This window comes from Salvia miltiorrhiza, chromosome 4, assembly GCF_028751815.1.
Source record: "Salvia miltiorrhiza cultivar Shanhuang (shh) chromosome 4, IMPLAD_Smil_shh, whole genome shotgun sequence".
Classification (NCBI taxonomy): Eukaryota; Viridiplantae; Streptophyta; class Magnoliopsida; order Lamiales; family Lamiaceae; genus Salvia; species Salvia miltiorrhiza.
The window spans coordinates 33,997,374-34,011,767 of NC_080390.1; the positions used below are offsets into that span (position 1 = coordinate 33,997,374).

General features: G+C 36.5%; 2 protein-coding genes across 3 annotated transcripts; both read left to right on the plus strand.

Moving 5' to 3' along the window:
* The first annotated feature begins 933 nt into the window (after positions 1-933).
* Positions 934-5,792, plus strand: LOC131021270 (calcium-dependent protein kinase 10-like). The gene is made up of 7 exons (XM_057950387.1): positions 934-1,742; positions 2,338-2,481; positions 2,563-2,715; positions 4,292-4,407; positions 4,625-4,792; positions 4,859-5,089; positions 5,266-5,792. The coding sequence occupies exons 1-7, from the start codon at positions 1,100-1,102 to the stop codon at positions 5,437-5,439; spliced, it is 1,629 nt and encodes a 542-aa protein (XP_057806370.1). The 5' UTR covers positions 934-1,099; the 3' UTR covers positions 5,440-5,792.
* A 2,792-nt stretch (positions 5,793-8,584) lies between these two features.
* Positions 8,585-13,640, plus strand: LOC131021271 (uncharacterized). 2 transcript variants are annotated; one of them, XR_009100909.1, is made up of 3 exons: positions 8,603-9,448; positions 12,424-13,094; positions 13,351-13,640. XR_009100909.1 is itself a non-coding variant. In XM_057950388.1 (2 exons), the coding sequence occupies exons 1-2, from the start codon at positions 8,856-8,858 to the stop codon at positions 12,866-12,868; spliced, it is 1,038 nt and encodes a 345-aa protein (XP_057806371.1). In that variant the 5' UTR covers positions 8,585-8,855; the 3' UTR covers positions 12,869-13,273. The 2 variants fall into 2 exon arrangements, 1 of the variants encoding a protein (XP_057806371.1); XM_057950388.1 differs by lacking the exon at positions 13,351-13,640 and having other exon boundaries at positions 8,585-9,448; positions 12,424-13,273.
* Positions 13,641-14,394: the final 754 nt, after the last annotated feature.

The window sequence follows — 14,394 nt, forward strand, 5'->3', positions numbered from 1 at the left end:
ACTATTTTTGGAAAGTGCCTATATAAGTGTGACAAACAAAAAAGGCAAGTGTGCCTAGTGGGACGGAAGGAGAGTATTAAGATATGTGTTTAAAGTGGAGAAATGGTTTCATTGAGTTTATTTGTTAGGTAATTAATAAATGGTTTATGTGAGGTTTTTTATAAATATTGTGTGAGAATGAGATAAAATATAAGAGTATATATATATATATATATATATATATATATATATATATATACTAAAATAAAAAGACCATATTTAATTATTGACGGACGAAAATAACAAAAAGATCACACTTAACGTGGATAGAGAAGTACTCCCTATTTAAGTTTCTGATGATAATTTTTTCGTATACAAATTACTAATTTAAAAATAAAACACATATATCTAAAGACTCAATAAAATGTTATAATTTGAGGTTCATTGCCTATAAAGATGCGAAAAGTATGTAAATTTTTATTTTTATTTATTTATTGGTTAAATAACACATAAATTTATAATTTGTTTGAATTCGATCTGAATTAAAAAATTAAGTGGTATTATAAGTCTAAATTTCCTTTGAATTTGCATGCGAGAACTGAATTCCAAAATTATACTTCATGCTGAATTTCAAAAATGTTGTCAAAATTATACTTCAGGCTGAATTTCAAAATAAATAAAAATAAAAGTGCGTGTATCATTTAATAAAAATAGTTTTAATTAAAAATCAAAATTTAAATCTAATTTTTGTAGTTATAAATAATTAATCCTATAATTATAAATACATTTGTTAAAAACTTAAAATTTTTACTATCAACAACTGTAAGTAATATTCTATTTTACTATTTTGGTACAAAAATGATAATAATAATAATAATAATAATACCACTTGAAACAAAAATGTTTTAACACCTAGTATATGACATCATAAAATCTATAAACAATAGAAATAATTAATATTCTTTTTTCAAATGGCAATTTTTTCTCCAATTTGACCCGCGTTTTCTCATTCAAGACTTCTCTTCTCTCTCTCCCTCTCTCTCTCTTCACCATGCTCTGTTCCTCCTCCACCACCACCTCCCACCACCGCTGACGGCGGCGCCTCCACCTCCCCCACACCATGGGAAACTGCAACGTCTGTATCCGAGCCCCCGAAGCCGACCCCCCAACCCCCAGACCCTCCACCCCCAAAGGCAACAAAAAAGCGCGCGAGCGGCATCCGAATCCCTACGCCCAATCCCCGTCGCCGATCCGCGTGCTGAAGGACTTCATCCCGCGCACCAGGATCTCCGACAAGTACATCCTTGGCCGCGAGCTTGGCCGTGGCGAGTTCGGCGTGACCTACCTCTGCACGGACCGCGAGACGCGCGAGGCCCTCGCCTGCAAGTCCATCTCGAAGAAGAAGCTGCGCACCGCCGTGGACGTGGAGGACGTCCGCCGCGAGGTCGCCATCATGTCCAGCCTGCCGGACCACCTCAACGTGGTGAAGCTGCGCGCCACATACGAGGACAGCGAGGCAGTGCACCTGGTCATGGAGCTGTGCGAGGGCGGCGAGCTGTTCGACCGGATAGTGGCGCGCGGCCACTACAGCGAGCGCGCGGCGGCCGGCGTCGCCAGGACGGTAGCCGAGGTAGTCAGGATGTGCCACCAGCATGGGGTTATGCATCGCGATTTGAAGCCGGAGAACTTCCTCTTCGCCAATAAAAAGGAGAATTCCGCTCTCAAGGCCATTGATTTTGGCTTGTCGGTGTTTTTCAAGCCTGGTGAGACAATCTCTTTTTATTTTCCTACTCTTCGTCTTCTTTAGGATTCTGTATTTTCGCTAAATTCAAGAACCAGTTTTCTATTTCCTCCTTTCAATTTGGGGGTTTTGGTGTTCTTTTATCCACTGAGTTTCGTGTGTGTTCTAATTTTTGATATCTGATTTTTGTCTTAAAGAGCGCATATTCAGAAAGTTTTGTTGCCTACAATTCTATTATTTCAGTAATTTGAAAATTCTCTTTTTTTTTTTTCGGTTTGTGGCAGTAATGGTATTCTTTATTTATTATGCTGTTTGATAGTTGAATGATTTATCTTCAATCTGCAGTTCATACCAGCTTACAAAAATCTCTCTCTTCAATCTGATAATGTTGTTCGGCGAAAGCTTCTCTCTCTACTATATACTCGTTTAGGATGTTTACTTCATGATTGAGTATTTTTATCCTCGTTACTAGGATTTCTCCAATTTTACCCTTATCGGATATGAATAAAGTAAAATTAACTCAAATGATAGGAATTATCAAGAATCTCGGATATCCCAAAGTTCAAATCCATCTTAATCTTATCTCTTTCTCTAATCAAGAAATGAATTTTAACCAGGTGAGAAGTTCTCTGAGATCGTGGGGAGTCCATACTACATGGCACCGGAGGTGCTGAAGAGAAATTATGGGCCAGAAGTTGATATCTGGAGTGCTGGTGTGATTCTCTACATTTTGTTATGTGGGGTTCCTCCTTTCTGGGCAGGTACTTCTTCTTCCTCTGCTCCTTCTTTGGTCTTAGCTTGTGGTTTTTGCTGAGTTCGTCTATACCAAAACTGTGCTTCAGAAACTGAGCAAGGTGTTGCACTGGCAATCTTGAGAGGAGTGATTGATTTCAAGAGGGAACCATGGCCTCAGGTTTCGGAAAGTGCAAAGAATCTTGTTAGGCAGATGTTGGAGCCCGACCCAAAGAAGCGTCTGACAGCCCAGCAAGTTCTTGGTGAGTATGGATTACTGTTTGAAAAAGTATTAATAGTGTGTAAGAGAGTGGTGGTGTGATTGATTTATGCTGCATGTGATTCTCTTCTCTTGCAAATGATGATGGGTTCATGCTGAGAGAGGGAAAGATGCATTAAGCGTGCAAAAATGTGAACTTTCTTTAAAGATTTAAAAGCAAGTGTTAAAAGGAGCAATAACAATAAAGAAAAGAAAAGAAAAGGTGTTTTCAGATGATAGTTTGCATAGCGATGCACAACCTGTATGCTGATACTGGTGTTTTAGGATGGACCTTGCTGATTTTATAAATTGCAGCAATGGAATCCTCGGTGTTCTCGACTATCCGATAGCTGATAGGAATATTTTGGGATCATATCAGAGACTGCCTCTTGCATAACCAAAAGTGATAAAGCACTTTTTTCCAGCTTTAAAATGTTGAAATTTTATATTGTTTTGATAGTGTGACCATCCTAATTCAAGATTAGACCATTAGATTAATTTCTTGTGCTACGTTTTCTTATAAAAAGCAACTTTACTAATAATCTATTGTGTTGATTTCAAGAGCATGATTCTGTTTTTTTCTATCATCTTATGACCTATCAATTTAGATCCTTTGTTCATTACTTTTTTACCATTTAACAGATTGTATCTATAACTGGAGATTCATTTTTTTATTATTCTAAAACTTTTAGGTTAAATTATTGTGAACATTAATACTTCTTTACTGACACCGGTAGGAAGTATATAGAACTGGCCTTTGGATAATCTGAAATTCCAATGTGGTGCTAAACAACTAAATACTATATCACGTAGAGTTGGGTTCTGTTTGTCGTAACTAATGTCATGCTTACTGGCCACTGCTAGGTTGTACAGAGTCCACTGCATTGCCCTATAAACTATAGTTAACCTATTAGGCTCCGTTTACTTTGATGGTTAAATTTATCTAGTATATTAATAGGAGAAGAGCTTAAGACACACTAAGTCACAACTTGTGGATTATCTATTTTACCCCTACTATATATTTTATTTTAAGGTTATTTTACATATTATATTATATGTATTTATAAAAATATATTAATCCATTAGATATTCATATTACACTAAATCTATGTGATATATATCTATAGCTATTATTAGACTTATAAATAAATATATCCATCCAATAAAAGTAATGAACTAATAGATTTTTTAAGATAATAGATTATCAAATAAAATAACATGAATTACACGTACAATGTACGTTTTTTCTGCTAGTCTATAGAAAAGGAAGGATAACAAAAATTTATGCCTTGAAATGTCTCTTTTCTTTTTCCAACATTTGACACAAAAGAGATGTTCACCATTTTTTCTTCCTTATTTTCACTTCAAGGATGGATACTTTGTGTCAAATGTTGGAAAAAAATGAGACATTTCAAGGCATAAATTTTTATTATCCATCATTTTTCATGGATAAATTTATCCATCAAAGTAAACACATCCTTATAAAATGGAGATGAGAGAGTAGAGAAGACATAACCTTTTTGCTGCATGTGGTTTATGCGGCTCTGACCTATACTTGTCTCCTTTATTGTCTTTGTCAGATCACCCGTGGATACAGAACGCAAAGAAAGCTTCGAATGTTCCACTTGGAGATGTAGTAAGGGCAAGACTCAAGCAATTCTCTGTCATGAATAGATTCAAGAAGAGAGCATTGCGGGTAAGCATAGCACAGCGTACTCATAATTTTGTGCTCAATGGGATATATAAGGTTTAAAAAAGCAGTTTCTGCTGCTGAAAGTAAAGCTAGTATATAAAAGGATTAGTTGGTAAATAAGTAGAACTGGTATCCATAGAAACAGTCTCAGTATATAGACGATAGGTCATGACTCTGTACCGTATCTTAAAAGTTCAATTCTTTTCATGTAACTGAATAGGTGATAGCAGAACATTTATCCGTTGAAGAGATAGAAGTAATCAGAGACATGTTCGCTTTGATGGATACCGACAACGATGGGAAGGTTACGTTTGATGAACTAAAAACTGGTTTAAGGAAAGTTGGTTCTCAGCTGGCTGAGCCTGAGATGAAGTTGCTGATGGATGTGGTAAGAATCATGCAGTCCTGCATTGTTATAACTTGTTATCAAGGCCTAATAAAATGATATTTATAGGCTGATGTGGACGGAAACGGAGTATTGGACTATGGAGAGTTCGTTGCAGTTACCATCCACTTACAGAGGATGGAGAACGACGAGCACTTCCGCAGAGCGTTTATGTTCTTTGACAAAGACGGGAGTGGTTACATAGAACTAGACGAACTACGAGAAGCTTTAGCCGATGAATCAGGAGAGACCGATGTCGATGTGCTCAACGACATCATGCGGGAAGTCGACACTGACAAGGTTTGACAATTCTTACTTGCCTTAAGCTTTTTTTCTTTGTGTGATAGATTAGATTGAGAATACATAGGATTGAGCATTTGAAGGATTACATGTTCAAACAAGCTCGAAATTATTCAATCCATCAAAGCATGTGGCGGATTAACTATCTAAGCTAAGATATCGCGCTCTTCTTTCAGGACGGCCAGATTAGCTACGACGAGTTTGTTGCAATGATGAAGACCGGAACGGACTGGAGAAAGGCGTCGCGACAATATTCAAGAGAAAGGTTCAAGAGCTTAAGCCTTAACCTAATGAAAGATGGCTCTATGCTGCTCCAGGATGGGTTCACTGGTCAGACTGTTGTAGTTTAAAAGACTTTGATGAATATTGTCGCGACGCCCTCTTGCTTGACTCGTGCTCGACTCAACATCTGGCATCGCTTGAAAACACGAAGCTTCTCAAGTCAAGGAGTTTCAGGTATTGCACGATTCACGGTTCATAATTCATCGGAGGAGGTGATGCATCGTAGTTTCTTTGTGTTGGTAGGGTAAATCGATATAGATGTGTTCGTGTTTTCGTGTTGCATATTGTATATTTTTGTGATGTCTGTATTTTTATTTTTGTTTGTTCCATATGTAGTGTGCCTTTTGTTAACACCATAGTTGATTTTTTGTTGATTGGAAATGTTATCTCTGGTGAGATTCATGATTTTTTTTCCCCCTAAGTCTTGATGATGCTCTTCCTGAACATATGTTTCGCACTTATGGATTTATAGATAGTGTCACGTGTGATGTTGAATTAGATTTTAGTTCTAACGCATTTTAACACGTGAGACGTCTTACAGAAGTTCTTGTGTTAGTTTTATATTTTTTTCACGGATCGACACAAATAGAGAATTTGGATCGATTATTATGATGCATTATATTTTGCTATTCAAATTAAGGAACTTTTGATGGAGAACTTAAATTCTTTGAGGCTGTGTTTGGCACCCTAGATAATTTAGAATAGTTAAATAATTTTACTATTTTTTTTGAATTAAAATTACAATGTGTATCTAAATATAATTAAATAATTAATTTGCATGCAGACAAAGCCTCTACACCACATAAAAATGGGAAAATAATCGTACGCATGCGGGACCACTATTCACATAAAGATGAGAACATTACGTATACAAAAATGAGAAAGAGTTTTTGGATGCCTCAACTTTGTCATTAGAGTTAAATAATTTTACTTTATCTGAATGTTTGCTAGCCTATATTATTTAACAAGGCAGTCTGTGATAATTGAGAGGTTCGATCTTATTTTACCGCTCCACTTTCAAAAGTAATATAGCCCCCCCTCCTCTGATTATTTATCCGACGCCAAATTACTAACTTCTTTTTTCAACATACCCTTGTGGTTCTGCAAGATTTTTTTTTTTTGGAGGGGGTTATTCTTCTTTGGATTTTTTTGGAGTGGAACTTGTGCCAAGAATTGGAAGGAGATGAATGTTTTTTTTTTTTTAATTATTATTATTATTATTATTATTATTATTATTATTATTATTATTATTATTATTATTATTATTTGAATTTTATCACGTTAGCATTAATGCATTATTGCTTGGATACACTACTGGAACATGAATAATATATTGTTATTTACATATGTCACGTGTGGTGGCGACTCGGGTCACCAGCATCCCGCTTGGATATACTGTAGCTTTTCTGGTGTCCCGTGTGGCATCGACTCGCGCGTGACGTCACTCAGGTCACCAGCGTCACGTTCATTGGCACGTTGCTGCCAGAGATTGGACTGTTGGACGGTCTCATCAGCCTCACCCTCGCTGCTGTCAACCTTACTGGTCCACTCCACTGCCTTCCAGTGAAGACGGTGATGAGCTTCGCAGAGCTCAAATTGTTCAACATCTACAACAATAATTTCACAGGGAATCTGTTGTAGGAGTTCATGAGTTTAAAGAAATTGAGAGTTCTGGAGATCATTGGAAACTACTTCTGCTACCATAACAATTGAGAGTTCTTCTGGGGTCGCTAGAGAAAAAAAAGGAATTTATAAATAGCCATTTAACAAATGTTAGATTGAGGAATTTATTTGCTCCAATTTATAAACGTTAAATTGCACAACATAACGCTTTAGACTTATTTGATTTTCACCATAAACGTTTTGATACTTAACCTTTTAATCTATAGTTATATCTTTTCTACTATTAAACAAGAACATTAAATATCTTAAATTTTTATCTTACTTATCAAACACCTAAGTAGATAACTAATTTCACTTTCATATATTATTTATTTTAATTTTATTGATCACACTATTTCCAAATATGAATACTTAACATGCATTGAGTTGCATAGAGGTCTATTTTAATATTCCAATACAGTATTAAATCCATTCCATCACTTTCAAAGTATTAATAATATTGAATTTTGTCATGATCTGACACCTTAAGCACCACATCCTTTTTTCGATAGCCTAATTTTTAAAAAAGCCTTTTACGCAGAATGATATAACACAATCATGCTTGAATATTTTGTGACATCATTAAAAATTAATATTTTTTGGCCCAATATTATTTGGATTTGTTTTGCTTCGCAATCAAATTTTTGAAGAGCCTTAATGAGTCGTCAAATTTTATTTTATTTTATTTTATACTCAGTAAAAGAACTAAAGAACTAGAAGAAGCATGCCTTCTCGCTAACCGAAATGAGATTTAATGTACCAAACTTTATATCCCACTTTATGTCCCACTTTCAATTTTGTTTAATTTCTTATGTATATTTTCTTCAATTTCAACTTTATATGCTTTAGTTTAATTTTGTGATTATTAACTAAGGTTTATTCCATTAATTTAGGGTATATAATTATTTTTTATCATTTAATTTTATTTTTATTAGCTAATAATAGGTTGGTAAATTCAAAGTCATGGTATATACTTTTTAAAAAAATTATTTTTTTGATATAAAACTTCAATATAATTCAAAGTATTATAATAAATTTTATTTTTATAAAAATATTTTTAAAATAATAAATATAAGTATGGAACACATTGGCACACATAAGATTGTGGGACACTGGATCTCATCTCCGACCAACCTTTGGTGGATTTTGCTTTGAGGTCTTACTTATTGGCTTATTGCTCGTGAAACGAGTCCAGCCAGTTTTGGGCTGGGTTGGGTGTAGATATTAGGCCCAATGGTATCCGAAAAGTAATAAAAGCTAATGGACTCGGGCTGGATCGGCCCGACCCGAAATATTTGCACTGTAAATGGTATTTCAGGCTTGGTTGGGCTCCACTTATTTTAGCCCGTGGTGATTTTGGACCGACCCGACCCGATTTGGAGGGGAAGGGAAGCCCGACAGGCTCAGGCTGACAGGCCCGACCATCAAATTAGATGCAAAATTGAGGGTTGGCGAGAACAATAGTGAAGAGTCGATGGGCGAAAATGTAAATTCGGAAAACTGAATCGATTAATGAATGACAAAAACACCCTTGCCGGACATCAAGAAATGGCCCCCACTAAATCCCACGCATACCCCACCTCCCCCAAATCTCACGTTGTCACCTTCCTTTCCAGTTTCCATCGAAGAAATCAAAACTCACAACGAAATTCCACCAAAATTCAACCCCCACCGTCGATTTACCCTCAGCCGCCAATCGCCGCTGCGCCGTCGCCGGAGCTCGCACAGCTCCCTTCTTTCATCCCATTGCCTCGGCCGCACATCCTCAATCACACAGTGCGAGGAATAGAACAGGGCGGAGCAGGAAAATTGGAGCCCTACGATGGGGGTGGATTACTACAACATCCTCAAAGTCAACCGCAACGCCAGTGTCGAAGATTTGAAGAGAGCCTACCGCCGCTTGGCGATGATTTGGCATCCCGACAAGAATGCGAACAAGCAGGAAGCCGAGGCCAAATTCAAGCAGATTTCTGAGGCGTACGATGTCCTGAGCGACCCGCAGAAGCGCCAGATCTACGATCTCTACGGCGAGGAGGGCCTCAAATCGGGCCAATGTCCGCCTCCACCGCGCAGTACGAGGGCCAACAACCAGGGGTTTCAGTACAACCATCAGCAGCACCCAAACCCTAATTTCAGATTTAATCCGAGGAATGCTGATGATATTTATGCGGAGTTTTTTGGGGAGAGTAGTAATGGGAATGCCGGCGGTGGTGGAAGTAGTAGTAGTGGTGCCGGTAGAAGAGATGCGTTTTTTAGGAGCACGACGATGAATGGTGGGGCTAGAGAGAGTTCGGGCGGCGGAGGATCGAGGAAGGCGCCACCGGTGGAGAATGCGCTGATGTGTAGCTTGGAGGAGTTGTATACTGGTTCGACGAGGAAGATGAAGATTTCAAGGAACGTTCTTGATTCTCATGGGTACGTGCATTTCCGTCCATTGCTACTTCTCTTTTATTTCTTTCTCCATTCTGCAATTGTTTTTGGGATGAGTCATTGTCTTGTTAATTGTTCAGATGGTATTGATTTGGGAAATACCTAACTTTTAAGTGTGTGTTTGGGAAGGGGTAGGATTGTTCAATGGAATATGACATTGTGGCAATTGGCATGGATTAAGACGCAGGTTTTTGTTTTTTGCATGCTGGAGCTTCTGGTCCTGGATTTAGAGTGCCAAAATATCTTCCTGGAGAATTTTCTTACTTATTTGGAAGACTGCGTGCAATTCTTCTTACTCTCTAATAGTTGAAATTATTAGTTTTTTTTCCGAAAAGATTTAAAATTTGGCATCAGTTATTTAGTTAGTAGAATGGTTTAGTTAGAAAAGTTGTGTCAATTGTTTTGCTTAGATTAAGAGGGTGTTTGGCTGAGCTTATAAGCTCTTCAAAACAACGTATAAGCTGTTTTGTTTAGGAGCTTATAAGCTCCTTCAAAGTGTTTGGCAAAATAAGCTTCTAAACAGCTTATAAGCTCTAAAATAAGCTCCAAGAGCTTATAAGCTCCCAAAAAATAAGTTCCTCTACCCCAACTTAGATTTTTATAATCTTATATGCAACAATCATTTTTCAAATGTTTTTCAACTATAATTTATTATTTTCATCATAAATCATTCAAGTTCCTTTCTCTTCGATTTTCTCTCTCTAACAAAAAAAATCTCTCTCTAGCTTATAAATTCAATTATCCAAACACTTTGACAACTTAAAAGCTCTTAAGAAACTACAACTTATAAGCTCTTGAAACATCTTATAAGCTGCTGGAGCTTGTAAGTTCTTTAAAATAAGCTTAGCCAAACACCCTCTAAATAAATTTAGCTGTGCGTTGAGGACCTGAGGTTGAGTGGCTCTACTTGAGAGTGAACTAGTTTCACTTATAATTGTTTGTGTAATATGTATATCTGCTTGTGTTGCATTTTTTTTAACCTATCTGCTCACCCGGAGCTGAAGAAATTATTTACTTTTGATATTGCATAGTGACTGACTCCAGTCTCCCTCAATTCGGCCAGTGAAAAGTGAAAACTAGAACACTCACAGTCAACATAAATACCTGTCCGTCAAAACTGTGAACAGCATAAATTTCCACTTACCCTTTAACCTTTTATCTGTATTAGACTCCTAGGAACTTGATTCTCCATCATAAATTACATTTCTAGTTTTTTATTGCTTTCATTTATTACATGCCCCATCATGAAACCAGGTTTACAACAATAAATTGGTACTAGTGCCGTTGTCTGAGGTTTCATTGCTTGTAAATCTTATCGATTGTATTCTTGTATGCATTTGCATTGTATTATTGGATCCCTGTTGATAGATGATTAGAAGTAGTATACATAGACTAGTGAAGAGGCTTTTGAGATAATAATAATAATAGGATTCTTTGAAGTTAAGGAACTCTTTTACCTAAATTTTGTGGTGCATCAAGTGCCTTACTTATGTTGGAAACTTGGTTTGCCTTAAAACTTGAAGTGCAGGTAGCTTATAGGATATGAAAATTTGAAGATTCTTCAGTGGGAAATAGATGGGGTTTTTTTTTTTTTTGGGGGGGGGGGGGGGTAGTTAAGATTAACAAAACCAGGTAAAGTCGGTGATTTTTGGGCTTGTATATGGTGTTGAGGTTTTTGTCATTTCAATACTTTCTTAGGGTTCTCGTTAGAGTTGACAATATATCCAGCATAAGTCATGTCACTTGGTGGTGGGCTATTGCTTTAATGATTCTCAATCTATTTTTGTTAGGTTTGCAAGATGAGATGGTGTTTTGTGATGAATGTCTGTCGGTTGTCATAGATACCTATACCTCAATGAAAACGTGTTTCTGCAGTATTTTGTTTAGGTTTTAGGTTGAGGAAAGACTTACCAGGAGAATACCTGTGTTGGCTATGATGTTCCCTGGGGAAGATATCTTAAGTCATATGTTATTTCCTATAATATGTTGTACCACTTAACTTTTCTGTCATGGCCTTTGTGAAAGGATTGCCTGCGCCTCTGACTTTGTTGATATTCCTTTTGCACATAATTTAAGAAATCCCAACTTTTGAAGTTTGTATTAATTTAAAACACTTATGCAAGTGATTGCATTTCAAGTCAATTGTCTTACTGTGCTGTAAAATACGTATGGTATTCTATATCCCTAATTGCTCAGCACCTGCAGAATTACTAGCAAGATGTAATTTTCTGCAAATCACAAGACAACAAATTTTAGGTAGGATAAAATTGTTCCAGATAAGATGACTGGTTTTCTGAATGTTGATTCTTGCCTGTCTCGTTTTCAACAATTTGATTGCATGTGTTTTTACCCATAGTTGATTTCTCTCTTTTTGGACTATTGCTGCTCAGTCCACTGAGCTAAAATTTCTCCTGGCCTTTTAGTTAGTCATTACTTATTAGTAGTTTAGGTAACATGACCATGTAGTAGTTGCACAGGTAATTTGAATGCGAATGAGTTGAAATTTGAGGATTAGCCTAGATAGGTAAAAATAGTACAGGCTAATCTATTGTTTACTAAGATGAATTGGAACTTTGGGATATCCCGATGCCCTTGATCATGTCTATCATTTGAGCTGATTTTGCTTGATTCATATCCCATTGAAAGGGTGTGATTGGAGAAATCATAGTAATGAGGATAAAAATACTCAATCATGAAAAGTAAACTTCGTTGATACTGAGTGAACTATTAGAAAATATATCAAACTTATTACATGCCATTAGATCCATGTGTTTGCAGAAGCAACTGAATAACTATTGCAATGCTGTTATGGTTCATTGCTTTTCTGAAAATTTTAACATGTTGCTCGTTGAATTCTCGTTCTCTCTCTCTATATATATATGTGTGTGTGTGTACATAAGAAAATTAATGTTGATCTACTTGTAATGTCCGTTTGTTGTATCTTCCTTCCTGTCTTGTAGTAGGACTCGTATGTTGGATGAGATCCTGACTATTGACATAAAACCTGGCTGGAAGAAGGGCACGAAGATTACTTTCCCAGAGAAGGGTAATGAAGAACCAGGCGTGATTCCTGCAGATCTCATTTTCGTAGTAGACGAAAAACCTCACTCAGTTTATACAAGAGAAGGGAATGACTTGGTGGTGAAGCAGGAGATAACTCTCCTCGAGTCCCTCACCGGGAAATCTTTTGAGCTTACCACACTGGATGGCCGGAACCTAACAGTCCCTTTAACAGAGATTGTGAAACCTGGACATGAGATTTCTGTCCCTAATGAAGGGATGCCCGTCTCGAAGGATCCTAGAAAAAGGGGAAGTCTGAGGATTCAAATCGATGTCAGGTACCCCAAAAGGCTCACCGAAGCCCAAAAGTATGAACTGAGGAGGGTTTTGGGTGGGAATTCGTGATATCATCCCCTGAATCATACGAGTCACACTATTAGTACAGGCAGATGGTGCAGCGTTCGGGTGTAAATACCAAAAAGTATGCTGCTATTGAAGTATGTGAATATTAGAAAGATGTTGAAGTTTTTCTTCTCAACAGCTCCTCCATGCCCCTGCTGGACAAGTGCCTCAAGCAGATGCCTAGTACAACTTTTCGTGGGTTAAGAAGATGTTCGCCATATTTATGTCGGTATGATATTCGTTTCTTTCTTATTTTTTCCTCCTTGGGGGTTAATGGCTTTCTTTCTACTTGTGGACTAGATTTCATTGTGTTCAGCAGAGATGATTGAGGTTTTTTTTGTTGCTGAACAAATTTATGTTTCTTATATAGGGTATCATCCAGCTAATAAGAATCTCTCTCTCTCTCTCTTTCTCTCTCTCTCTCTCTCTCTCTCTCTCTCTCTCTCTCTCTCTCTCTCTCTCTCTCTCTCTCTCTTACATGTTAGGCTTCACTATGGCTGCCTGAATTTGCTGCCTGTTGAGAAATGCATCAAATTTTATGACAGGGAAATATTGATATAGCAGCACATTGATATGCCCCAAGAAAGGAATTCATATAGGAATTCAGTCGATCAGTATCATATCATGTCATTAAAAAGTTCCTATTTAAACATTGATGTCAAAGCAGATCCTGTAAGTAGGTGAGAAAAGATGGTGGATAGTTGAACTAAACATGTAATTTTTTATGCTTTCATGGTCAGCTTGGACCTAAGGTTTCTTAAAAAATTTAAGATAATATTACGAACATTATCTTATGCTTGCAAATTATAGTAACTTTTATTATCTTACATTTATAAATACAAGTAAGGGTGATTCTATTCATAGCCCCCTTTAAAAAGTATAACCATTCATCTAAAATATTAATAATAAATAATTATAAATTTACTAATTTATCCTATGATCTATAGCTCCCAAATTAAATACTCTATAATGTACGATGTTATATAATTTTTTCAATCATCTCAATATTTGAAATTATGCCATGTGTATCATCTCAAATTTCAAAGTTTTGATATTAACTTTCGGTCGTTCAAACCCAAAAATTAGTCGTTAATAATATTAACGACCGATTTAACGACTGTTTTCGGTGGTTGTTGTTTGCATCGTCGTTCCGAGTCTTAACGATCGTTTTTTCGGTCGTTAAATTGAATTCTCAGTCGTTAAAAAGAGAAAGATAAATAAAAAAAATATTTTTTTTCGAATATATATATATATATATATATATATATATAGGGGAGGACTAGAATAAAAACACTCTTAAGTGTATAAAATATAAATGATTTTCAGCCCTTAGATCATCATCATCAACGGTTGATTCGTAACCCTTTTGGATGAATTCGTGGTCCTGGGTTCGAATTCCAAAGGTAGCAAAAATTTATTTTTCACAATTCGTAACCATGTTGGATGAATTCGTAACCCTGTTGGATAAAATTCGTACATTAAAAAACGTTTATATTTACATTTTAAGAAGTGTTTTTACTGTAGCCCTC

What these genes read in the sequence shown, in the direction of transcription:
- LOC131021271 (XM_057950388.1), top strand. Translation starts at nt 8,856, where the DNA reads ATGGGGGTGGATTACTACAACATCCTCAAAGTCAACCGCAACGCCAGT. An exon ending in AACGTTCTTGATTCTCATGG is followed by an intron (nt 9,449 to 12,423) that starts GTACGTGCATTT and finishes CCTGTCTTGTAG; the next exon opens with TAGGACTCGTATGTTGGATG.
- LOC131021270 (XM_057950387.1), top strand. Translation starts at nt 1,100, where the DNA reads ATGGGAAACTGCAACGTCTGTATCCGAGCCCCCGAAGCCGACCCCCCA. An exon ending in TCAAGAAGAGAGCATTGCGG is followed by an intron (nt 4,408 to 4,624) that starts GTAAGCATAGCA and finishes GTAACTGAATAG; the next exon opens with GTGATAGCAGAACATTTATC. An exon ending in TGAAGTTGCTGATGGATGTG is followed by an intron (nt 4,793 to 4,858) that starts GTAAGAATCATG and finishes TGATATTTATAG; the next exon opens with GCTGATGTGGACGGAAACGG.